Source organism: Oncorhynchus keta, chromosome 6 (assembly GCF_023373465.1).
Source record: "Oncorhynchus keta strain PuntledgeMale-10-30-2019 chromosome 6, Oket_V2, whole genome shotgun sequence".
NCBI lineage: Eukaryota > Metazoa > Chordata > Actinopteri > Salmoniformes > Salmonidae > Oncorhynchus > Oncorhynchus keta.
Genome location: NC_068426.1, coordinates 38,939,927 through 38,962,905, shown reverse-complemented (window position 1 = coordinate 38,962,905; position 22,979 = coordinate 38,939,927). Strand labels below are relative to the sequence as shown.

Below are 22,979 nucleotides of genomic sequence, written 5' to 3'. Positions count from 1 at the left end.
CAACACCACCCCGCGCCATCTCCGTTCCAGTACAAAGGCTGTATCTCAAGCCTTCCCACATCCGTCTCCCTACCAATTTAATATAATTTACGACTCAAGTTTTTCTCGTGTAGATAAGCATTCTAGCCAGTCTATCTATTCCTTGGTACAAATTAATCAGTCATTGTTCTAAACTCTTGAACACATTCACACACATTATTTTCAGTACTGGGATCAGATAAGAAAATTCATACATATACAGTAACATTTAGAATTCTGATTAGTACATATACAGTAACATAAAAGTATTCTGATTAGTACATCCTGATTGAAATATATATAATAATTAGTATACATAATTAGTCATTATAGATAAACATTCCCTTAACATGGTCGCTTATGGGCTTCACATATTTTGGCATAATGGTGGATGAAGAACCTCTATAAACTCAATCTGGCCAGCTTGTTGCAAAAGGTGGAGGGTGACCTTGGACTTGCCTCTCACTCTACTGGGTAGAATAAAGGTAATTAAAATGAATGTCCTGCCCAGATTTCTATATTTGTTTCAATCTCTCCTTATCCCTGTTCCCACAGCATTGTTTTCCTCTCTCGACAAGCTGACCAAACGGTTTATCTGGCACGGCAAAACCCCTAGGGTTGGCCTGGATAAACTGACCCTTGATTATGGTCAAAGCGGCTTAAACCTCCACAATTTTAGGATGTACTACTGGGCTGCACTGTCTGGGTTTCTGGCTCAGAGGTTTGACAATGGTCCCTCTCCCTCATGGTTGAACATTGAAAAGATTGAGGTAAATGATGACACTGGGGCAGAATTGTTTTACAAATGGGACAGAAAATCGATTAAAAACCATCACAGACAACCCTTTAATCATACATTCTGTCCTGGCATGGTGCAAACTGTATGAGCTGTTCAGACGAGGGGGATTCCTTTCCCCTAAAACCCCTTTATGGAACAATAGATTGATTGCTATGTTTTTCCAGAATAGTAACTTTAGACCATGGTCTGATAAGGGGATAACTCTTTTGGAACCTTGTTACGCGGAGGGAGTTATGGCTTTTGATCAGCTGAAACAGAAATACCACTTGTCTAACAGGGACTTCGTTAGCAACCTACAACGACAACTTTATTAGGGTGAATCAAGGGACAATGGAACCTACCTAAGATGTCACCTATTGAACATCTCTGCCACGCACTGTTCAAGACCATTTCCCGTGTGTACGATGCTCTTATGTCAGGACTAACACTGCCTGGGCTAGATAAACCCTGACTTAGATGGGGGAAAAGATCTGGGTATTGTTCTTGATGAGGATCTATGGAGTGACCTATACAGGGATGGTGTTACATCCACACTGAACTCCAGATACGGACTAATTTCCTCCATCAGCTCTATATCACCCCATCTAGACTGCACAAGTTCAACCCTGATATCTCCTCCCTATGTTTTAGATGTGGCTCAGATGAAGGAACATTCCTCCATTCCACTTGGCAGTGTTCAAAACTACACGGTTTCTGGCAGGGGGTATGCAATACCATATCCTCAATTCACGGGGTTGCATTCCCTTTAGACCCGGAGGTCTGTCTACTGGGTAACTTTACTAACACCAATCTTAGGCAAAGCCATACTATAAAGCTAACAGAAATATTGCTAGTGATTGCAAAGAAATGTATTGCCTTGAAATGGAAATCGGATTCCCCCCTGCCAGTTCGGAAGTTAATAGTTGTGTCCCACTGGAGAAAATCATGTACTGCTTGAGGAATAAGTTAAAGACATTTTACAGAATTTGGCAACCTTTTATTGACTAAAGTGGGGCAAAAAAGTATTTAGTCAGCCACCAATTGTGCAAGTTCTCCCACTTAAAAAGACGAGAGAGGCCTGTAATTTTTATCATAGGTACACTTCAACTATGACAGACAAAATCAGGAAAAAAACGAGTTGATTTCTTCAAACCAAGCTGCTTACCTATTGCAGATTCAGTCTTCCCAGCCTGGTGCAGGTCTACAATTTAGTTTCTGGTGTCCTTTGACAGCTCTTTGGTCTTGGCCATAGTGGAGTTTGGAGTGTGACTGTTTGAGATTGTGGACAGGTGTCTTTTATACTGATAACAAGTTCAAACAGGTGCCATTCATACAGGTAACAAGTGGAGGACAGAGGAGCCTCTTAAAGAAGAAGTTACAGGTCTGTGAGAGCCAGAAATCTTGCTTGTTTGTAGGTGACCAAATGCTTATTTTCCACCATAATTTGCAAATAAATTCATTAAAAATCCTACAATGTGATTTTCTCATTTTGTCTGTCGTAGTTGAAGTGTACCTATGATGAAAATTACAGGCCTCTCTCATCTTTTTAATTGGGAGAACTTGCACAATTGGTGGCTGACTAAATACTTTTTTGCCCCACTGTATATAATGTTTAACACGTAATGTATAATATGTAGCTTATTTTTATGCTCGTCTGCTACTGTCACTGTCCTATTTCTGTAGAAAATAATATATATATATAAAAAATAAAAAAAGAGATGGGCCAAATGATCCGATTTATAGACTATTGATGATCAAACAAAAAAGCTTGCGCTCTGTTCCGTTCCTCAGGCTACACACGCTGTTCTCATCAGGTGATCATATTTTCACACATCAGACTATTCTCAATTTAATCTGGTCTTTACTAATATGTACAGTAAAATGAGTTTCTATTTAGGTAAAGTGCATTCGGAAAGTATTCAGACCCCTTCCTGTTTTCCACATTTTGTTACATTACAGCCTTATTCTAAAATGTATTACATATTTTTTTGCCCTCAATCTACAAACTATACCCCATAATGACAAAAAAAGATACCTTATTTATATAAGCATTCAGACCCTTTGCTATGAGACTCGAAATTGAGCTCCTGTACATCCTGTTTCCATTGATCATCCTTGATCCTGTTTCTACAACTTGATTGGAGCCCACCTATTGTACATTCAATTGATTGGACATGATTTGGAAAGGCACACATCTGTCTATATAAGTTCCCACAACTGACAGTGCATGTCAGAGCAAAAACTCAAAGTCATTAGGTCGAAGGAATTGTCTGTAGAGTTCCGAGATAGGACTGTGTCATGTCACAGATCTGTGGAAGAGTACCAAAACATTTCTGCAGCATTAAAGATCCCCAAGGACACAGTAGCCTCCATCATTCTTCAATGGAAGAAGTTTGGAACCACCAACTCTTCCTAGAGCTGTCCGCACAGCCAAACTGAGCAATTGGGGGAGAAGGGCCTTGGTAAGGGAGGTGACCAAGAACCCGATGGTTACTCTGACAGAGCTCCGGAGTTCCTCTGTGGAGATGGGATAACCTTCCAGAAGAACAAGCACTTCACAATTAGGCCTTTATGGTAGAGTGGCCAGACGGAAGCCAATCCTCAAAAGGCACTTAGAGAACTCTCAGACCATGAGAAACAAGATTGTCTGTCTGGTCTGATATAACCAAGATTGAACTTTTTGGCCTGAATGCCAAGCTTCATATCTGGAGGAAACCTGGCACCATCCCTACAGTGAAGCATGGTGGTGGTGGCAGCAGCATGCTGTGGGGATGTTTTTTTTGCAGCAGGGACTGGGAGACTAGTCAGGATCGAGGGAAAGATGAACGGAGCAAAGTACAGAGAGATCCTTGATGAAAACATGCTCCAGAGCGCTCAGGACCTCGTGTTGGTAGGTGAACCTTCATCCCAGTCCGACAACAACCCTATGCAGCGATGCTCCCCAATCAACCAGACAGAGCTTGAGAGGATCTGCAGACGAGAATGGGAGAAATTCCCCATGTATAGGTGTGCCAAGCTTGAAGCCCAAGAAGACTCGAGGCAGTAATTGGAGTAAATGGAGTCATTAAAACTTTTTCAACCACTCCACAAATTTCTTGTTAACAAACTATAGTTTTGGGAAGTCGGTTAGGACATTACTTTGCATGACAAATAATTTTTCCAACAATTGTTTATAGACAGATTACTTATAGACAGATTATTTCACTTATAATTCACTGTATCACAATTCCAGTGGGTCAGAAGTTTACTACATACACTAAGTTGACTGTGACTTTAGTCAGTTTGGAAAAGTCCAGAAAATGATGTAATGGCTTTAGAAGCTTCTGGTAGGCTAACTGTGGATGTATTTCAAGGCTTACCTTCAAACGCAGTGCCTCTTTGCTTGACATAATGGGAAAATCAAAATAAATCAGCCAAGACCTCAGAAAAAATATTGTAGACCTCCACAAGTCTGGCTCATCCTTGGGAGCAATTTCCAAACGCCTGAAGGTACCACGTTCATCTGTATAAACAATAGTACGCAAGTATAAACGCAGCCGTCATACCGCTCAGGAAGGAGAGGCGTTCTGTCTCCTAGAGATTAATGTACTTTGGTGCGAAAGTTTAAATCAATCCCAGAACAACATCAAAGGACCTTGTGAAGATGCTGGAGGAAACAGGTACAAAAGTATCTATATCCACAGTAAAATGAATCCTATATCGACATAACCTGAAAGGCCGCTCAGCAAGGAAGAAGCCACAGCTCCAAACCGCCATAAAGAAGCCAGACTACGGTTTGCAACTGCACAAGGGGACAAAGGTCGTACTTTTTGGAGAAATGTCCTCTGGTCTGATGAAACAAAAATAGAACGGTTTGGCCATAATGACCATCGTTATGTTTGAGGGAAAAAGGGAGAGGCTTGCAAGCCAAAGAACACCATCCCAACCGTGAAGCATGGGGGTGGCAGCATCATGTTGTGGGGGTGCGTTGTTGCAGTAGGGACTGGTGCACTTCACAAAATAGATGGCATCGTGAGGAGGGGAAATTGTGTATATATTGAAGCAACATCTCTAGACATCAGTCAGGAAGTTAAAGCTTGGTTGCAAATGAGTCTTCCAAATGGACTATGACCCCAAGCATACTTTCTAAATTGTGGCAAAATGGCTTTAGGACAACAAAGTCAAGGTATTGCCGTGTGGAAGAGAATTTGCAACACAAGCAAACATGGAGAGTGAACGTGACACAGAGCACGGATACACAGAGCTCGTACCTAAAAGAGGGGCTACTTCGGTAGTGGACGTGGTTTGGATATGAAAAGTTTGACGCGGACCAGAAAATCGTCCTCTGCAAACTATGACGCGTACGGTCCCGACCAACAGGCTCAAACACCAATAACCTCTTTTTACCACCTACGCAAGAATCATGTGAAACAGTACGTAGAGAGTCTACGGATGAGACTCAAAAAAGTACAGTCGAGTGCTCAAAACAGACTCGGACGTTTGCAAGAGGCTTTTGCCCGCGCGGCACACTATATGGCGAAGAATCACAAAGATGGAAGAGATAACAACTGCCGTTACAACTTACATCTGCAAAGACATGGCCCCAATTTACACGGTGGAGAAACAGGGGTTTCGTGGGTTTCGTGAGTTGGTGCTAACACTTGATCCTAGGTACCATATGCAAATTAATATGTGACGTGTATTAATGCCAAAATAACATGCAAAACAGGCAAGCCCCCAAAAAGAAACATTTATTTATTTTAGGCCTATATTTATATTGTTTGCAACTATAGTTGAAGTGTTTTCTATTTACCTTTTTAGATTTGATACTTTATTTTATATTTTGTTACATGCTTATTTTAACATTTGCACAGAGGTTCAAAGTAAAAAGGAGAAATAATCAAATATGAGTAAGTACCTTTTTATTTGTTGAGTTTAATTCAAAATGTAAACTATTTATTCATTGAATTTACAGAAAATGTGCTGTATCGTGATATGTATCGTTATCGGGATATGAAATTACCTAAATCGGGATATGAGATTTTGGCCATATCGCCCAGCCCTGTGCGGCAGGCTAGTGGTTAGAGTGTTGGACTAGTAACCGAAATGTTACAAGATCATATTCCCAATCTGACAAGGTAAAAATATGTCATTCTGCCCCTGAACAAGGCAGCTAACCCACCGTCGTTCCTAGGCTTTCATTGAGAATAAGAATTTGTTCTTAACTGACTTGCCTAGTTAAATAAAAGGTAAAATAAAAAAATAAACATGCTGCTTATAGCGAGTGCCCAACACTGGCCGCGCATTCTGTAAGATTGCTTGCTAATTCAAGCTATTTTAAAGTAAGTATTACAACCTACATTTCTATGCCAGAAGAACTGTTCAATATGTTCTTTATGAATCGATGATTGTGATCTGTCTCCTGCCTTGGTATAGGCTGTGAAATTAAATAGGAAATTATGTTGTGCTTCTATCACACAGCAACACCATGCTGGAGCCTTGTATTGTTGTCAAATATTTAAAATAGTCTACCGGTCTATTTAATTTTGAGCATGCTTGAATAAGAGATGGATGAATGGTAATATTTGTTGTCGGCCTTGGCTATAGTAGCATAAATACTTAAATATAGTCATGTCATGTTCTACACGCCCAGTTATGCGATCTCCTTACAAACAGCGAATGTATCTTTTTTTTAACATGCTGAGAGAGTCCTGACTTCTGGAATACAGGGGCAATGCATGCACAAGGCCATGCCGATGCATATTAATTAGACCTGGCTGGAGAATGTGGCTTGATTTGGCATTATACTGAAATTAAATAATCTTGCCATACTACTCACTCTTTTCTACCTTCTTGGACAAAGTGATGGATTGTGTGGGGTAAAGACCACGCAAATGAACTATATTTAAATTGACGTGGGTTAGGGTTACATTTACATTTACATTTAAGTCATTTCACCAAGAAGCTGAACATAATAATAGTAACATTTCAATAAATCTATTTTTACGAAGACATGTCGACTTTTCACTCTACAGGTCAGTGGAAACAGTGTTGTAATGACCTGATGAAGATCGAGGTACCCTCTCCTAGGAAATCCCATTTGGTCACAGCGAAGCAGGGCTCGCTTTACCACGAAATAGGTAACTATTCAAAACACACACCACCATCACATAGGTCTATACACTCACCTACACTTACACAGTTTGAATGATTCTAATATTAGTTTGCAGACCTGCTAGAATTCTCTCTAAATTATTAGACAAATTGGATGCTTTCGCAACTGTCGGGAAATAAGATTGCTCTCAAAGGATTATATTGTTGTCATCAATATTGTAAGCAGTCCCTCTACAACAGCGCAGCAGTGCGACCTCTTAGTTTAGATGAGTCACAAAATATCTATTTACTAACTTTCCCCACACGCTCTAAACAAGTGAATATACCGTTGATCGCCATTACCACACATTTCGGGCTTCAAGATAAAGCATGGGATAAAATAATCATAAAAAGCAGGTGAAAGGCTCTATATGCCTCCTCTCTCTACCCTTTAAGGAAGATGGACTGAACGAAACCTGCTCTGACACACACACACACACACACACACACACACACACACACACACACACACACACACACACACACACACACACACACACACACACACACACACAGCATACATAGAAGCACAATGGTGGCATTATCGCCAACACCTGTTATGTATACCACAATGACTCAGATGGATCAAGGCACTATTCAGGAATTTGAGAGCGAGACGGAAATAGAGATTGACGGAGAGAGAGAGAAGAAAAAAACGAGGAGAGGAACCAGATGTGAAAGATGATGGGTCGGGAAGAATGCAGGAAAGAGGAGTTATTGCAAGGAAATGGTCGAGGGGAAAATGGATCAGAATTTCTTTGTTCCTTCCGCATGCCGTCCTTCCGCACGCATGAGTCGAACCAGAAGAAAGTGATAATACATTTGGGGCTATTTTACTCCTTCTCTCCTTTCTTTCACAATAATCCATCTATCATATTGCCCTTTTTTTATACAACTCTACTGTACCTCATCACACACTCCCACTCTACTCATCATCCCCTTCCTCCTCCTCCTTCCTTCCCCTCCTCCGTTTCCCCAGTCACTCCATCTTCCCCAGGTGAGAGTGTGGTAATCCAGGATAATTCTGTGTCTGCTGAAGTGTGGGCCTGATCTCCTCTTACTGTAACCACAGGTAGAGTACCACCAACTGTAACAGCCCCACACACACACACACACACACACACACACACACACACACACACACACACACACACAGGAAACCGGCACTTCAACTTCACAACATGAGTCACAGTGGAAGTGTAAATGATGTCCCGGGAACAATACACAATTTTCACCTGCCATGCCAACCAGTCTTGGCATGGCAACCACAGACTTACTAGAATCAAACCACAAAGGACTAATGGGGTGATTATAGTTGGGACCATGTGGAATATGTAAGGTACGGGAACCTGCCAAAGCCAGGCCTCATTAGAACACTCCATTGACACTCCCAAATCATATTGATATGATCATAAATGTTTCTTCAACTGTCTGATCTGTCAGCCTAGCAGATTGACACTAATCTCTAGAATATGACTACCGCTTTGTGAGACAGCTACTGCACTGGGCAGGTTCATAGTTCAGTTTGAGTTCTACTGTAGGCTTGTGTTCTTCCCTGCTAGTCCTGGGGAGCTTTTATTTCAGGTAATACCCCTGATTCTGCTAATCAAAGTATTGGTGATCAGCTGAATCAGTTAGTGTAGAACATTGGCCCGTAAACTGGCGTACACTTTTCACCCGCATTGAGTCAGGTCAGTAGCAGCTGTGGGTTCCTACAGTCATCTGACAGGAGCCATAACAAATAGCTCTACGGTCAACAAACCCCAGACACACTGTCCCTGGGAGACGATGTACAACATTAAATGTCAACTGTTCTGTTGGCAGAGTGTTCGACTCACTCAGTAAACACTAATTAAGCCAGGGTATAATCCAAGTCAATGTGCCAAACTCTCCAAATATCTCACTGATGAATAGCTGATGGATGTTTATAGAGAAAAGCCAGGGTTGGGTCAAAATGGTTACCAAGTAGAGGTCGACCGATTAATCGGAATGGCCGATTAATTAGGGCCGGTTTCAAGTTTTCATAACAATAGGAAATCAGTATTTTTGGACACCAATTTGGCAGATTTTTAAAATTTAAAATTTACACATTTATTTAATCTTTATTTAACTAGGCAAGTCAGTTAAGAACACATTCTTATTTTCAATGACGGCCTAGTGGGTTAACTTCCTCGTTCAGGGGCAGATTTTCACCTTGTCAGCTAGGGGGATTCAATCTTGCAACCTTACAGTTAACTAGTCCAACGCTCAAACCACCTGCCTCTCATTGCACTCCACCAGGAGCCTGCCTGTTATGCGAATGCAGTAGAAGCCAAGGTAAGTTGCTAGCGAGCATTAAACGTATCTTATAAAAAACAATCAATCAATCATAATCACTAGTTAACTACACATGGTTGATGATATTACTAGTTTATCTAGCGTGTCCTGCGTTGCATATAATCGATGCGGTGCGCATCGTTGCTCCAATGTGTACCTAACCATAAACATCAATGCCTTTCCTAAAATCAATACACAGAAGTATATATTTTTAAACCGACTTATTTAGCTGAAAGAAATCCAGGTTAGCAGGCAATATTAACCAGGTGAAACTGTGTCACTTCTCTTGCGTTCATTGCACGCAGAGTCAGTGTATATGCAACAGGTTGGGCCGCATAATTTTCCAGAATTTTACATAATTATGACATAACATTGAAGGTTATGTAATGTAACAGGAATATTTAGACTAATGGATGCCCACGCCTTAGATAAAATACGGAACGGTTACGTATTTCACTGAAAGAATAAATGTATTGTTTTCGAGATGATAGTTTCCGGATTCGACCATATTAATGACCTACGGCTTGTATTTCTGTGTGTTATTATGTTATAATTAAGTCTATGATTTGATAGAGCAGTCTGACTGAGCGGTGGTAGGCAGCAGCAGGCTCGTAAGCATTCATTCAAACAGCACTTTCGTGCGCTTTGCCAGCAGCTCTTTGTTGTGCGTCAAGCATTGCGCTGTTTATGACTTCAAGCCTATCAACTCCTGAGATTAGGCTGGTGTAACCGATGTGAAATGGCTAGCTAGTTAGCGGGGTGTGCGCTAATAGCGTTTCAAACGTCACTCATTCTGAGACTTGGAGTAGTTATTCCCCTTGCTCTGCATGGGTAAAACGCTGCTTCGAGGGTGGCTGTTGTCGTTGTGTTCCTGGTTCGAGCCCAGGGAGGAGCGAGGAGAGGGAGAAATAGAGAAATAGTCCTATAATAACTACAACCTAAAACTTCTTACCTGGGAATATTGAAGACTCATGTTAAAAGGAACCACCAGCTTTCATATTTTCTCATGTTCTGAGCAAGGAACTGAAACATTAGCTTTCTTACATGGCACATATTGCACTTTTACTTTCTTCTCCAACACTTTGTTTTTGCATTATTTAAACCAAATTGAACATGCTTCATTATTTATTTGAGACTTAATTGATTTTATTGATGTATTATATTAAGTTAAAATAAGTGTTCATTCAGTATTGTTGTAATTGTCATTATTACAAATACATTTGAAAAAATCCGCAGAATTAATCGATATCGGCTTTTTTTGGGGGGGGGGGGTCCTCCAATAATCGGTATCGGCGTAAAAAATAAATAAATCATAATCGGTCGACCTCTATTACCAAGTCTTAATTATGTCATAGTTTATAGCGTCTGTTGCATTGACGTCTTGTACAGGAGTTGATGTAGTGCATACGAGTCCATTGTTGTACCCGACAATGGATGCCTGTGTGTAGGCTGTGCTTTCTTTATATTGCATCATGGAGTTCAGCAGTGTCATATGGTGCCTTTCTTGTTATGATGGATTAAAGTTAACATGTACAAATATTGTATTCAATACACTTCTTAATTCCTTAATCTTGATCGAATCACATTAACTATAGTTCTAAGCTTTGTTTTACTTGTCTGTCATCTGATTATTTATGTACTACCTTGTCCCGCACATTACCCCTGAGATCTACTCTGCCTATCTGGCAGATTGCTTGGCATGTTGGCTGTTTCTCAACATCAGTAATCACTGTAACTGGGGGAGTCAAAAGAATGCTGCTAATCTGAAATCTTACACAAGTACTCCACTGTGTGTGGTAGCAGTTGTGTTGCGCAACGTTCCCATGAAGCCGTTTGGCGAGGTGGGGAGTTGGGTGAGGGCGTGCTTGTGGGTGTATGGAGTGTTTTTGGAGTTGGGGGATTTTTGAGATTGTGATATTCTCAGCCGGATTTAGAGCTCTCAACATGAAGAAATACTAAATCATTTTGTGGAATTGAGTTTAATTTTTAACGAGTCAGCAGACATTCAAATTTTCGTTCTGCATCACTCAGAGGAGGTTATATGAAATGGGAGCTAAGTTTGTACTATCACTAAATATGATATTTATTTAACAGTTATAAGACAGGTGACATCTAATAGAAAGCTGTTTACCATTTGATTGTTACTATACTTAGAAAGAATTTCAGTAATTTAAAGCCCTATTGCCCCGCTTTCGTTGAATAGGGGGAAAAAATCATATACAAGTGCCTTCAGAAAGTATTCACACCCCTTGACTTTTTCCACATTTTGTTGTGTTTCAGCCTGAATTTAAAATTGATCAAATGTTTTCACGGTTTTCATGTGGTGAAGGAGAGTCGGACCAAACTGCAGCGTGTATATTGCGATCCATGTTTAATCACACAACGTAAACACGAATAAACACAAACACTACAAAACAATAAACGAAACGAAAACCGAAAACAGCCTATACTTGTGTCAACTAACACTGCACAAGGACCTTAAGACACTCAGGACAATCACCCACAATACAACCAAAGAATGTGGCTGCCTAAATATGGTTCCCAATCAGAGACAACGATAAACACCTGCCTCTGATTGAGAACCACTTCAGACAGCCATAGACTCTCCTAGAACACCCCACTAAGTTACAATCCCACTATCTACACACCACATACAAAAACCCATGTCACACCCTGGCCTGACCAAATACATGAAGAAAAACACAAAATACTTCGACCAGGGTGTGACAAATGTAGATGTTTTTGTCACTGGCCCACACACAAAACCCCATAATGTCAAAGTGGAATTATGTTTTTAGATTTTATTTGACAAATTAATTCAAACTGAAAAGCTGAAATGCCTTCAGTCAATAAGTATTCAACCCCTTTGTTATGGCAAGCCTAAATAAGTTCAGGAGTAAAAATGTGCTTAACAAGTCACATAATAAGTTGCATGGACTCGCTCTGCGTTCAATAATAGTCTTTAACATTATTTTTTAATGACTACCTCATCTCTGCCCCCAAACATACAATTATCTGTAAGGTCCCTCAGGCGAGCACTACATTTCAGAAACGGATTCAACCACAAAGACAAGGGAGGTTTTCCAATGTCTCACAAAGAAGGGCACCTATTGGTAGATGGGTAAAACATTTTAAAAAGCATACATTAAATATCCCTTTGAGTATGGTGAAGTTATTAATTACACTTTGGATAGGAATGCTAAAACGCAATGCTAAATCTAACCTAGAGTTGCTTACCAAAATGACATTGAATGTTCCTGAATGGCCGAGTTAGTTTTCACTTAAATCTACTTCTTTGGAAAGACATAAAAATGGTTTTCTAGCAATGATCAACAACCAATTTGACAGAGCTTGAAGCATTTTGAGAATAATAATGTGCAAATGTTGCACAATCCAGGTGTAGTAAAGCTCTTTGAGACTTACCCAGAAAGACTCACAGATGTAATCGCTGCCAAAGGTGCTTCTACAAAGTATTGACTCAGGGGTGTGAATACTTATGGAAATGAGATATTTCTGTATTTCATTTTTATTACATTTGGGTGAGAAAAAAATCGATTTGATCCATTTTGAATTCAGGCTGTAACACAACAAAATGTGGAACACGTCAAGGGGTAGGAATACTTTCTGAAGGGACTGTATGTTTAATAAAATATATATATGTTTTCATCATATTTGTACTATGTGTTTGAGCTTGTGTCCTCAAAAGTGAAGTACACCTCAGCAATGTATAACTATGTTTACCAGAAAGGGGAGTTACAAAACTGTCTAGAACTATGCAGCTTTACTAGTCTACTCAGACATAGATGTTTAGCCTTCTGTTTGTGTTATTTTTTCTTACATGTAATTGAATATTGGCGTGCAGCCACCCTCAGAGCTGCACCTGCTACTGTGATAAAGCATGAACCTGTACTCTCCACAGGGCTGGCGTTATGGGTGGGACTTGGGGGTAATGGCCCGTCCTACCGTACCTCCTGCCTGTCCAAATAAAATATTTTATTTGGACAAGATGCGCACCGACGGAAAGACAGATCAATCTCTGATAAAGCATCTGAGCGAACAAAACAGCGCCCATGTATCTGATTCTGTCTGGCCCAAAAAAGTATGGCAATGTGCACACGCAGGCGGACCTGTGAAAATAAATTGTCACCCCTATCGACGTCAAATTCCCGTGCAACTGATTTGTTCTGGCACCAGCCCTGACTCTCTGTGAAGATCCTTCACAGGTCCCCCTTGGCACGTGCAGCTAGATGAATCAGTTGGCCAGCCAATAGTTCTTCTCGATGGTATAACTGTACTGTTACACATTAAATGGAGTAGAATAATAGGATTTTGAACATTTTGTTGGTATAACAGATGTCTTTCTCTTTGTCTCTCTATCTATATATATTAATTCCTGTGGTACCGGTATAGTTGAAGGACCCTCCATGATTTGCCAAGTTGTCCCAGTCAAGGGGACCAACATCATGCAACTGCATCACCCAAGACAGGATCCAACTATTACCAAACTCCAGCACCCCCCCCCCACCACCACCCAATTGTACTCCTGCTCTTGAGAGTGACGTGCAGTGACACCCACCTCCCCCATGACACAGTGTCTCTGTACTGTACCTATCCCTGTCCTGTAATAGCACGAAACAACCACAAGAGCCACTCCTCTCCAGGAACACATACAGGAACGCCACAAATTGGGGGCTGCAATCACACACTTTTGCTAATTGTAGCATTCCACACTCTTGAGTTATTCTGGTAATGCAGCTTTGACCTTTTCTAGTCCAGCCTCAATGTTTTATAGGACATTTGGCGCATCTCTTTACTTGTCCTACCATACCGACAAAAAAAACAAACTTTTTTTTTTTTTTTGTCCAAACCCAATCGGCTTTTAATTAATTAATTGATTTTAAAGGTTAAAAATATGTTGGTATGATTTTGGTACTTAGTCTTTACTTTTATTCTTTAGCCTTCTCTCTTCCTATTTAAATGAGACCGTTTTGTTTCGGACACAAAAATTCAGGACAAGATAATCAATATGATTGCAATTCGGAGCATGTAACTCAAACTTGAGGATGGCAATAAAAACCTAAAAACCTTTATTTGTATGTCTTCCGGTCATGATTGTTGTCATGAACTGTCATCTCCTTCAGTGGCACGTCAACACTGTCATTGATGGCTACCCAAATTGTTGTCAATATTCACTGTTCTGCAGTTCATGCATGAACTAATTAAGGACCAGTGCAGTCAAAACGTGACTTTCATGTGCTTTATATATACAGTACCAGTCAAAAGTTTGTACAAGAGTGTGCAACGCTGTCGTCAAGGCAAAGGGTGACTACTTTGAAGAATCTCAAATATAAAATATATTTAGAAATGTTTTACACTTTTTTTGGTTACGACATTCCATATGTCCATATGATTCCATATGTGTTGTTTCATGGTTTTGATGTCTTCACTCTTATTCTACAATGTAGAAAATAATAAAAAATAAAATAAAACCCTGGAATGAGTAAGTGTGTCCAAACTTGACTGGTACTGTAATTCATAACTGTGAGGTTGGAATAATACTGTGGTATTGTGAAAATGATAATGCCATTTTAGTGTAAGAGCTGACTGAAATTTCAACCTGTTTTGGTGGGATGGAGTTTTGGCCTGCCTGGTAACGTTAATGGACTAATAAGAAAGAGTTCCAAACCCCTTTGCCAATAACGGCAGATATTCCATTTTCTCCTACTCACTCAAAACACTCCCAGACAGTCCTGGCAGATATTCCATTTTCTCCTACTCACTCAAAACACTCCCAGACAGTCCTGGCAGATATTCAATTTTCTCCTACTCACTCAAAACACTCCCAGACAGTCCTGGCAGATATTCCATTTTCTCCTACTCACTCAAACCACTCCCAGACAGTCCTGCCAGATATTCAATTTTCTCCTACTCACTCAAAACACCCAGACAGTCCTGGCAAAATTATTGCCGGAGAAAATACATTTGTTTATTTTTGACCATTTGAATTGAAAACAAATCACTAATGTATTTAATTGTTACCGGGAAATGATTTGATACTGAGGATAAAAAAGCTGCATTGGATCATTAAAGTATTTACTGTGCTAGACCTAGGGATACTCTTTGCTCAATCGGAAAGTATTCAGACCCCTTCACTTTTTCCGTACAGCTCAGAGACATGATTGCGTCAGATCTGGGGGGTGGTACCAAAACATGTCTGCCGCATTGAAGGTCCCCAAGAACACATTGCCCTGTATCATTCTTAATTGTAAGACGTTTGGAGCCAACAAGAGATCTGCTAGAGCTGGCCGTCCGGCCAAATTGAGGAATCGGGGGGACTCTGAACATGAGAAACAAGATTGAACTCTTTGGCCTGAATGCCAAGTGTCACGTCTGGAGGAAACCAGGCACCACTCATCACCTGGCCAATACCATCACTACGGTGAAACATGGTAATGGCAGCATTGTGTTGTGGGGATGTTTTGTCAGGATTGAGGGAAAGATGAATGGAGTAAAGTACACAGATCCTTGATGAAAACCTGCTCAGGACCTCAGACTGGGACTAAGATTCACTTTCCAACAGGACAATGACCCTAAGCACACAGCCAAGACAATGCAAGAGTGGCTTTGGGACAAGTCTTTGAATGTCCTTGAGTGGTCCGGCCAGAGCCCGGACTTGAACCCAATCGAACATCTCTGGAGAGACACTCCCAATGCAACCTGACAGCTTGAGAGGATCTGCAGAGAAGAATGGGAGAAACTCTCCAAATACAGGTGTGCCAAGCTTGTAAAATGTCATACCCAAGAAGAATTAAGGCTGTAATCGCTGCCAAAGGTGCTTCAACAAAGTATTGAGTAAAGGGTCTGAATATATGCAAACATTTCTAAAAACCTGTTTTTGCTTTGTCATTATGGGGTATTGTGTATTATTTATTTATTTTTGTCCATTTTAGAAGAAGGCTGTAAACATAAGAAAATGTGGAACAATTGAAGGGGTCTGAGTACTTTCCGAAAGCACTGTACCTGTTGTTAGTGGTATCATAGTGGTTACGAAATTAGCGCTGGAGCATTATATAGTGATTTGTTTTTTTTTAAACAAATACATTTTGAGATTTGCTTTACTTATTTGAACTTTGTGTTCCAATTAAACAATCAAGGCCTGTATAAACACTTGTTGGACAATACATCAAAATCCCTTTTATCGAATCTTACAGAGTTGACAATTCCAGTTAAGTGCATTTTAATGTAAAGCTTTTTTTTAAATTAACTTGTTGCTCCTTTACATGATGTGGGAGCTGATACTTTGGTCAATAAAAATATCAAATAAAATGCAAATATTTCACATTTTGTTAATATTATGGGGAAATGGGGTTTTCGTTCCGGCTTTCAAGAATGTCTATAGTCTAACATTGCGTGTATGTCAGTTGTTTGGGAGTGTGTTCATACGATTGGCATACGTGTTCTAGGAGGCACTTTTTTTTCTTTTTTCTAGGAGGCAGGTTAACCAGTCATTCCTGCTAAAACTGCAAAGTCCTGGGGGGGGGGGGATTATTTAAAATAAATACTCTTTGAATAGTTAAGGTTTCAGATGTGTTCTTAAGCTGGGTGGGGACTCTACTGTCCTAGATTAAGGGGGAAGATGGTTCCACCATTGGGGTGCAAGGGCAGCGAAGAGCTTGGACTGGGCGGAGCAGGTGCCAAGAAACCAGGTGACAGAACAGAGTGCTCGGCTTGGGGTGTAGTGTGTGAGCAAAGCCAGAAGGTAGGGAGGGGCAGTTCCTCTTGCTGCTCCGTAGGCAAGTACCATGGTCTTGCAGTGGATGCGAGCTTCGACTGGAAGCCAGTGGAGTGGGTGGAGGAGCTGGGTGACATGGGCTGGAATTTTCACAATGTTTGGTATCTGAAACTGGTGTACCTTAATATGACCGCATGATTAATATGGATAGACATGGGAATGACTATAAACCGGTCTGTCTTCTTGCAGTCAGAGGACTGTGTGTAGATCTGTGATGCTGTTTGGTGGTATTGCTCAGTAAGACTTACTGGCAATGATGATGTTATGTGCCTAGAACTTCCTTCCAGTAATAAGGCTACTCACTTGTTTGTATGTGCATGCACAACTACACATGCACAGTTGAAGTCGGAACTTTACATACACTTAGGTTGGAGTCATTAAAACTCATTTTTCAACCACTCCACAAATTTCTTGTTAACTAGTTTTTGCAAGTTGTTTAGGACATCTACTTTGTGCATGACACAAGTCATTTTTCCAACAATTGTTTACATACAGATTATTTCACTTATAATTCACTGAATCACAATTCCAGTGGGTCAGAAGTTTACATACACTAAGTTGACTGTGCCTTGAAACAGCTTGGAAAATTCCAGAAAATGATGTCATGGCTTTAGAAGCTTCTGGTAAGCTAATGGACTTCTTTTGAGTCAATTGGAGATGTACGTGTGGATGCATTTCAAGGCCTTACCTTCAAACTCAGCGCCTCTTTGCTTGACAACATGGGAAAATCAAAAGAAATCAGCCAAGACCTCAGAAAAGATATTGTAGACCTCCACAAGTCTGGTTCATCCTTGGGGGCAATTTACAAACGCCTGAAGGTACCACGTTCATCCGTACAAACAATAGTACGCAAGTATAAACACCATGGGACCATGCAGCCGTCATACCGCTCAGGAAGGAGATGCGTTCTGTCTCCTAGAGATGAACGAAAAGTGCAAATCAATCCCAGAACAACAGCAAAAGGACCTTGTGAAGATGCTGGAGGAAACGGGTACAAAAGTATCTATATCCACAGTAAAACGAGTCCTTTATCGACACAACCTGAAAGGTTATGTTTTGCCTTGTGTTCTTACACACTTGGTTTCCATTTCCATCATTAATTGTCGTGTATTTAACCCTCTGTTCCCCCCCATGTCCTTGTGTGGAATTGTTTGTAAGTGTTTGTAAGCTATGTCACTGGTGCGTGTTGGGTTTTGTACCCATGTAGGTTATTTTTGTATTGCCGTGGGTTTTGTAACTAAACTACTCCGGCTATTATCGATCTCTGCTCTCCTGTGTGTGAGTTCACTGCCACCAGTTCCGCAACCCTTACACACAGCTCCAAAACCGCAATAAAAAAAGCCAGATTGTACTTTTTGGAGAAATGTCCTCTGGTCTGATGAAACAAAAATGGCCATAAAGACCATTGTTATGTTTGGAGGAAAAAGGGGGAGGCTTGCAACCCAAAGAACACCATCTCTAACGTGAAGCAAAGGGGGTGGCATCATCATGTTGTGGGGTGATTTGCTGCAGGAGGGGCTAGTGCACTTCACAAAATAGATGGCATCATGAGAAGGAAAATGATATGGATATATTGAAGCAATATCTATAGACATCAGTCAGGAAGTTAAAGCTTGGTCGCAAATAGGTCTTCCAAATGGTCAATGACCCCACGCATACTTCTAAAGTTGTGACAAATTGTCTTAAGGACAACAAAGTCAAGGTGTTGGGGGGCCAAAATAAAGCCCTGGCCTCAATCCTATAGCAAATTTGTGGGCAGAACTGAAAAAGCGTGTGCGAGCAAGGAGGCCTACAAACGTGACTCAGTTACACCAGCTCTGTCAGGAGGAATGGGCCAAAATGTTTTTTGGGAATCTTGTGGATTCCTACTCAAAATGTTTGATCCAAGTTAAATAATTGAAATGCAATGCTACCAAATACTAATTCTTTGTATGTAAACTTCTGACCCTCTGGGTATGTGATGAAAGAAATAATAGCTGAAATAAATCATTCTGAATACTTTTCTGACATTTCACATTCTTAAAACAAAGTGGTGATCTTAACTGAGCTAAAACGGGGATTTTTTACTAAGATTAAATGGCAGGAATTGTGAAAAACTGAGTTTATATGTATTTGGCTAAGGTGTATGTAAACTTCCAACTTCAACTGTAGCTTGCATTGGCCATTAATAAACTCAGCAAAGAAAGGAACGTCCTTTTTTTAGAACCCTGTGTTTCAAAGATATTTCCTAAATCCAAATAACTTCACAAATCTTCATTGTAAAGGGTTTAAACACTGTTTCCCATGCTTGTTCAGTGAACCATACACAATTAATGAACATGCACCTTGGAAACTGTGGAACTGTCGTTAAGACACTAGCAGCTTACAGACGGTAGACAATTAAGGTCACAGTTATGAAAATGTAGGACACTAAAGAGGCCTTTCTACTGACTCTGAAAATCACCAAAGGAAAGATGCCCAGGGTCCCTGCTCATCTGCGTCAATGTGCCTTAGGCATGCTGCAAGGAGGCATGAGGACTGCAGATGTGGCTAGGGCAATAAATTGCAATGTCCGTACTGTGAGACGCCTAAGACAGCGCTACAGGGAGACAGGACGGACAGCTGATCGTCCTCACAGTGGCAGACCACGTGTAACAACACCTGCATAGGATCAGGATGGCAACAGCAACTCCCCGATTCACACCAGGAACGCACAATCCCTCCATCAGTGCTCAGACTGTCCGCAATAGGCTGAGAGAGGCTGGACTGAGGGCTTGTAGGCCTGATGTAAGGCAGGTCCTCACCAGACATCACCGGCAACAACGTTGCCTATGGGCACAAACCCACCATCGCTGGACCAGACAGGACTGGCAAAAACTCTTCACAGACGAGTCGCGGTTTCGTCGAATGAATGAACGTTACACCAAGGCCTATACTCTGGAGCTTGATCGATTTGGAGATGGCGAGTCCGTCATGGTCTGGGGCAGTGTGTCACAGCATCAACGGACTGAGCTTGTTGTCATTGCAGGCAATCTCAACACTGTGCATTACAGGGAAGACGACATCCTCCCTCATGTGGTACCCTTCCTGCAGGCTCATCCTGACATGACTCTCCAGCATGACAATGCCACCAGCCATATTGCTCGTTCTGTGAGTGATTTTCTGCAAGAGGAATGTCAGTGTTCTGCCATGGCCAGCGAAGAGCCTGGATTTCAATCCCATTGAGCACATCTGGGACCTGTTGGATCGGAGCATGAGGGCTAGGGTCATTCCCCCCAGATATGTCCGGGAACTTGCAGGTGCCTTGGTGGAAGAGTGGGGTAACATCTCACAGCAAGAACGGGCTAATCTGATGCAGTCCATGAAGAGGAGATGCACTGCAGTACTTAATGCAGCTGGTGGCCACACCAGATACTGACTACTTTTGATTTTGACTCCCCCTTTGTTCAGGGACACATTATTAAATTTCTGTTAGTCACATGTCTGTGGAACTTGTTCAGTTTATGTCTCAGTTGTTGAGTCTTATGTTCATAGAAGTATTTACACATGTTAAGTTGTAATGTTGTTTTTTTGTACCCCTTTTTCTCCCCAATTTCATGATATCCAATTGGTTGTTCTTGTCCCATCGCTGCAACTGCCATACAGACTAGAGAGAGGCGACGGTCGAGAGCTATGCATCCTCCGAAACACGACCCTGCCAAGCCGCACCAATGTGTCAGAGGAAACACTGTACAACTGGCGACACGAAGTATCGAGAGTAGTAGGAGAGTAGTTGTGGTGGGCCCCTCTGGCCCCCCTTCCAGAGGTTTCTTCTCACTTCATCTGTTGACTTGACCTCGAGACTCATTACTCGCTCGTCACTAGTGCCGCAGCTGGCCTGGCTTATCAGAGACTAGCTATCGCCCTTCGCCTCTTTTTAGGAAACTGGAACAGAATATGTGTACTTGTAAACAATAACTTATTGTATGGTAACATGAATAAGTATATTTCAAGCTAGAATCCAACAGTGGGAATGAATTGAACATTGCCAAATGCATCATAAAACAAATATTGCGCCTATTTAATGCTTACCTTCAATGCAAATACATCGGAAAGCAGCATACAACTGAGCTAAACGAAATGACAAGTTCACTTAATCATTCATAGCCTAAAAATGCATATCATGTGCAAGTGCGCTGTTAACTGATGGATGGGGGTTAATTCTGGACGTCTTCTTCTGCGGATCGCTGAAATCTAATGATTATGATCCCACTTCCTCAATTCAAATATTGTGGCGACACTATACCAAAGATGGTTTAGAAACTTGGGAATCAAGCTCGTGTTATCAGGGTAGCCAGTTATCGCACTCACTTGTTGAAATATCTTCACACTTAGAAAAAAAAACCTCCAGGCTTCCGTCATCTGTCAATTTGTGTATAAATATATATACACTGCTCAAAAAAATAAAGGGAACACTAAAATAACACATCCTAGATCTGAATTAATTAAATATTCTTATTAAATACTTTTTTCTTTACATAGTTGAATGTGCCGACAACAAAATCACACAAAAAGTATCAATGGAAATCAAATTTATCAACCCATGGAAGTCTGGATTTGGAGTCACACTCCAAATTAAAGTGGATACCCACACTACAGGCTGATCCAACTTTGATGTAATGTCCTTAAAACAAGTCAAAATGAGGCTCAGTATTGTGTGTGGCCTCCACGTGCCTGTATGAACTCCCTACAATGCCTGGGTATGCTCCTGATGAGGTGGCGGATGGTCTCCTGAGGGATCTCCTCCCAGACCTGGACTAAAGCATCCGCCAACTCCTGGACAGTCTGTGGTGCAACGTGGCGTTGGTGGATGGAGTGAGACATGATGTCCCAGATGTGCTCAATTGGATTCAGGTCTGGGGAACAGGCGGGCCAGTCCATAGCACCAATGCCTTCCTCTTGCAGGAACTGCTGACACACTCCAGCCACATGAGGTCTAGCATTGTCTTGCATTAGGAGGAACCCAGGGCCAACCGCACCAGCATATGGTCTCACAAGGGGTCTGAGGATCTCATCTCGGTACTTAATGGCAGTCAGGCTACCTCTGGCGAGCACATGGAGGGCTGTGCGGCCCCCCAAAGAAATGCCACCCCACAACATGACTGACCCACCGCCAAACCGGTCATGCTGGAGGATGTTGCAGGCAGCAGAACGTTCTCCACGGCATCTCCAGACTCTGTCACGTCTGTCACATGTGCTCTGTGACCCTGCTTTCATCTGTGAAGAGCACAGGGCGCCAGTGGCGAATTTGCCAATCTTGGTGTTCTCTGGCAAATGTCAAACGTCCTGCACGGTGTTGGGCTGTAAGCACAACCCCCACCCGTGGACGTCGGGCCCTCATACCACCCTCATGGAGTCTGTTTCTGACCGTTTGAGCAGACACATGCACATTTGTGGCCTGCTGGAGGTCATTTTGCAGGGCTCTGGCAGTGCTCCTCCTGCTCCTCCTTGCACAAAGGCGGAGGTAGCGGGAGGAGACAGGTTAAAGAAGGATTTTTAAGCCTTGAGACATTTATTTTATTTATTTATTTTATTTTTTATTTCACCTTTATTTAACCAGGTAGGCTAGTTGAGAACAAGTTCTCATTTGCAACTGCGACCTGGCCCAGATACAGCGTAGCAATTCGACACATACAACAACACAGAGTTACACATGGAATAAACAAAACTTACAGTCAATAATACAGTAGAACAAAAGAAAACAAAAAGTCTATATACAGTGAGTGCAAATGAGGTAAGTTAAGGAAATAAATAGGCCATGGTGGCGAAGTAATAACAATTTAGCAATTAAACACTGGAATGGTAGATCGACAGAAGATGAATGTGCAGGTAGAGATACTGGGGTGCAAAGGAGCAAAATAAATAAATAAATACCAGGATGGGGATGAGGTAGGTAGATAGATGGGCTGTTTACAGATAGGCTAA

The 22,979-nt window shown here is 41.4% G+C and overlaps 1 protein-coding gene across 3 annotated transcripts in view; it reads left to right on the top strand.

Annotated features, from left to right (window-relative positions):
• Window positions 1-22,979, top strand: part of LOC118385501 (rhotekin-like) — a 59,903-nt gene that overhangs the window by 23,039 nt on the left and 13,885 nt on the right. For 2 of the 3 annotated variants that reach the window (XM_035772687.2, XM_052521477.1), the window contains exons 11-13: window positions 6,811-6,915; window positions 7,908-8,000; window positions 13,655-16,583. In XM_035772687.2, coding sequence (XP_035628580.1) covers window positions 6,811-6,915; window positions 7,908-7,978 — 176 coding nt within the window. In that variant the 3' untranslated portion in view covers window positions 7,979-8,000; window positions 13,655-16,583. Of the gene's footprint in view, window positions 1-6,810; window positions 6,916-7,907; window positions 8,001-13,654; window positions 16,584-22,979 lie in introns of those variants that run through there. The other variant, XM_035772688.2, reaches the window with a different exon arrangement.